We start from the raw sequence: 3649 nt of genomic DNA, 5'->3' as shown, positions 1-3649 counted from the left end.
GCCGGTGGGCGGCACACCCAACCTGGGCACGGCCCGGGCTGGCTTCCCGGCCACCTCCTTGGCCTTAGCACTGCTGGGCACCAGGCCCTCACACCGCTCCAGAGACCCGTGGGGGGCAGGCCGGTATGTGGCCTCTGCCTTGCCAGCCCGGGCCTTCAGGCTGGACGTGGCCCTGGACATGGAGTGGTCAGCCCGGCTACTGGGCCTGGCCTCCTCGTCCCCCCGGAGAGCAGCAGCCCCAGCCGGCAGAGGCACCGGGGCCGGGATGGTCCTGTGCTCCAGGCTGGACCTACGCACCGGAGGGGCCGGGGGGGACGCCCCGGCGGGCCTGGAGAAGGGGCCCCCCTTGGGAGCCACGCTCTTCTTGCTGGTGGTCTTCGAGCTGCCCGGGCAGGCCACCGCGTCAGCCGCAGCGTCCCCGCAGGACGTGGCAGGCGTGGTCACACCCAGCGTGGTGGCCCCCCTCCGCAGCAATGGGATCTGAGCCACAGCCTCTGGCCTGGGGGCCGCCCTGGCCACGACCTCGCAGCCATCCACCACCCTCCGGCCACAGGCCGGCACCGGGGCTGGGCTGGGCACCCTGGCAGCAGAAGCCCCCTGGAATGGGCCACACGCGTCTCCCCGGAGCAGCCAGGGGTCCTCGAATAGGCCCCTGGGGCCAGGCGGGCTCAGGGCCAGACAAGGGCAGGCCGCTCGCCCGGCCGCCGAGGTAGTCCTGGGTCTGCGGGGAAGGCTGGAGTGGATGGTCTGGGCTGCGGCTGCCCCCCGCGGAGATGCAGCTCGGGGCTCCCTGCCAGGCCGGGTGGGGGCTGCCACAGCCACGGGGACGGGACCGTCCTGCGCATCCTGCTCTGACGACCCGAAGCTGCGGCGCTCTGGGGAGTGGTCGAGGATAGGGGGGCCCAGAGGCGTGGCCTGGGTCTGCGGGGAAGGCTGGAGTGGATGGTCTGGGCTGCGGCTGCCCCCCGCGGAGATGCAGCTCGGGGCTCCCTGCCAGGCCGGGTGGGGGCTGCCACAGCCACGGGGACGGGACCGTCCTGCGCATCCTGCTCTGACGACCCGAAGCTGCGGTGCTCTGGGGAGTGGTCGAGGATAGGGGGGCCCAGAGGCGTGGGCCCGGCCGGGCAGTCGGGGCTGGAAGGGTCCAGGCTGGCCCCGGAGGGTGCGGGACCGAGGCCGTCGGCCGTGCAGACGCTGACCTCGCTGAGCCAGGAGCTGATGGAGGAGCTGGGACTGCCGCGGGGGGCCTGCGCAGCGCACGCGTCCAACTCGTCGGTGACGCTGCTGATGATGCTCACCGGCCTCGAGCCCGAGGCCAGGGCCTGCAGGGAGCAGTCGCTGCCGAAGCTGGCCAGGCTGGCGGGGCGCCCGGGGCCAGCGAGTGCCCCCAGGGACAGCTCCTCCACCACCGTGAACACCAGCTCGTCCTCCCCGTTAAGCTCCACCGGCTGCTGCAGGGTCACGGTGGTGGTCAGCAGGCCCCGCTCCAGAGGGCCACGGGCGGGCGGGCGGGGCTGGCCCCCCTGCCCGCTCATGCCCACCGGGGGCGTCCGGACCAGTCCGTCGGCGCCCCCTCCCCTGGGCTCGGCTGGGGCTCTGCCAGCTTCGGGCTGCCCAGGCGGCGGGGCTGGGCTGGGCAGCGGCCTCCTGCCTCCAGCCCCCGTGGCCTTGTCCGGCACAGACGGCTCAGGCTCAACGCTGTTGGCCTCTGTCTGCTCACTGTTTGCCTGGGAGGGCTCCAGGGCTCCCCGGTGGCTGTCTGGGCTGGGGCTGCCGTGAGCTGTGCTAGCAGCCAGCGGGGCACCCGCGGCTGTCCTGGGGGCTGGGGCGTCGGGCAGCGAGGTCTTCCTGCTGGCCGGGGCTCCCGCGGGGCCCTCACTGCCATCAATGCACTCCAGCCGCTCCTGCAGCTCGGCGAAGGTGCTGCAGCGGAAGTGGTCAGCGTCACGGGGCCCCCGGGAGGGTGGGCGGCGGCTCAGCGCTGGGATGATGGGCACGAAGTCGGGTGGGCCCTCGCCGTCCGTGAGCTCGCGGTCCGACAGCGCCGCCCCACCCGGCCCCACGTAGATGACCGTGTCGCAGGACTGCTCACTGCCAGACGAGTAGTCGGGGTCTCCGGGTGAGCCGGAGGCCAGGCGGTCAGGGTCTGGGGCCCCGGGGCGCGGGTGGAAGGGTCGCAGGGGACGACGGACGTGACCTTCCTCGCAGGAGCTGTCCCCACCGGAGGAGCTGGACGCATACTGGGGGCAGAGCAGGCCGTGTGGTGAGTGACGGCCCTGCCCGCCTCCCCCGCCTGCCCCTCCCCACCACCCTGGGCACCAGCCGCGTCCCACCAGGCGCGGCATCGTGGAAGCCTGAGACTTCGCAAAGAACAGCGAGAACCGAGCCGCAGGGGGCGAGAACGGTGCCCCTCTGCCAGTCCAGGATCCAAGCCCAGGTCCCCCCAACACCGCCCAGGGAGTGCCTTGCCCCTGGGCGCTGGGGGACCAGGCCTGAGGGGCACAGGACGTGCGATCCCGCCAGGCTGCCCTCCCCGCCCGCGCATCCCCCGGCCAGGCGCACGGGGCCAGGAAACCGCCAAGGCCCCCACGCGAGCAGCTCCGCTCCGCTCAGGCCTCCGGGCCACCTCGGGTGCGGCTCTGGGCCTCCCCTGGGCAGGGCCAGCTGGGTGCAGCCCCGTGACCCCAGGGCCCACAGGGAGTATGAGCAGGGCTGGGCGCCTGGCTCCCCCACCACGCAGGGCATTGGCCCTTGGAGGTTACAAGGCCTCGGGGACCCTCGGGGTGGGAGGGGTGGGCGTGAGGTAGAGCCAACCTTGACCTTCTTCCTGCGCAGGCGGTGGATGCGGGCGGCCAGCTGGGCGGTGCTGAGCGTCTCGGCATGGCGGGCCGGCTCGTCCGAGATGTGGGCAATCATGGTGGTGTGGCAGTGCGTGGTGGCCAGGGACTCCCGCAGCAGCATGGTGAGCCTGTGCTCCCTGGAGCGAAGCGGGGCTCAGACGCTGGGCGCCCGGGGAGGGCCGGCCGTGGCGGGAGGCCGGGCACGGAGGCCTCTGGGGTGGCGGGAGGGAGGCAGGCCTCTCGCCACACCAGGACCGGTGTCGGGCCTGCCGTCCACCTGTCCCCGCCCGCGGGGCACCGGGTCCACCCCCAGGCCTCGTGCAGCGAGGCCCCATGAGGCGCTGGAGAAACAGAGCTAGTGAGCTCGGGGTGGACACGCGGGCCGGGACTGACCCTCACTCGGCTGGTGCCCGGGAACACCCGGCCACGCCCACCAAGGAGCCCTCCACTCACCTGTAGGGCACGTGCTTGGCTCCACTGACCAGGGCCAAGATGACACTGCCCAGGGCTGACAGGGACAGGCACAGAGGGCCCCCGGGGGCCTCCGTGCCCCTGCCGGGCGCCCCCTCACAGCTGCCCAGGTCGATCAGGTGCAGGCGGCTGCGGCCTCCAGACACTGAAACCACAGCGGGGGGCGTGAGGGAGCGGGCCTGACCCCCGCCCTCAGCCTGCCGGGGCGCCGGGCCGCGGGGACACCTACTCGCCCCCTTGCCGGCCTTCTCCATGCGGTACTGGTAGACGTGCAGCGTGAAGAGCATGTGCGAGCTGTGCCGGGCATCCTCGCCACAGCCGGCCCAGCTGCCGCTGCG

The 3649-nt window shown here is 73.5% G+C and overlaps 1 protein-coding gene across 1 annotated transcript in view; it reads right to left on the bottom strand.

The window, feature by feature from the left end:
* The window catches only part of KIF26A (kinesin family member 26A), a gene marked incomplete at its 5' end in the record, with an annotated part of 35307 nt that overhangs the window by 3350 nt on the left and 28308 nt on the right, over positions 1-3649 (bottom strand). The window contains 6 exon segments of the mRNA XM_025042129.1: positions 1-6; positions 8-837; positions 1020-2240; positions 2815-2977; positions 3294-3456; positions 3541-3644. The exon segment at positions 1-6 is cut by the window's left edge and continues 326 nt beyond it. Coding sequence (XP_024897897.1) covers positions 1-6; positions 8-837; positions 1020-2240; positions 2815-2977; positions 3294-3456; positions 3541-3644 — 2487 coding nt within the window.

Source organism: Pteropus alecto, unplaced genomic scaffold (assembly GCF_000325575.1).
Source record: "Pteropus alecto unplaced genomic scaffold, ASM32557v1 scaffold8, whole genome shotgun sequence".
Classification (NCBI taxonomy): Eukaryota; Metazoa; Chordata; class Mammalia; order Chiroptera; family Pteropodidae; genus Pteropus; species Pteropus alecto.
This window is presented reverse-complemented; position numbering and strand designations above follow the sequence as displayed.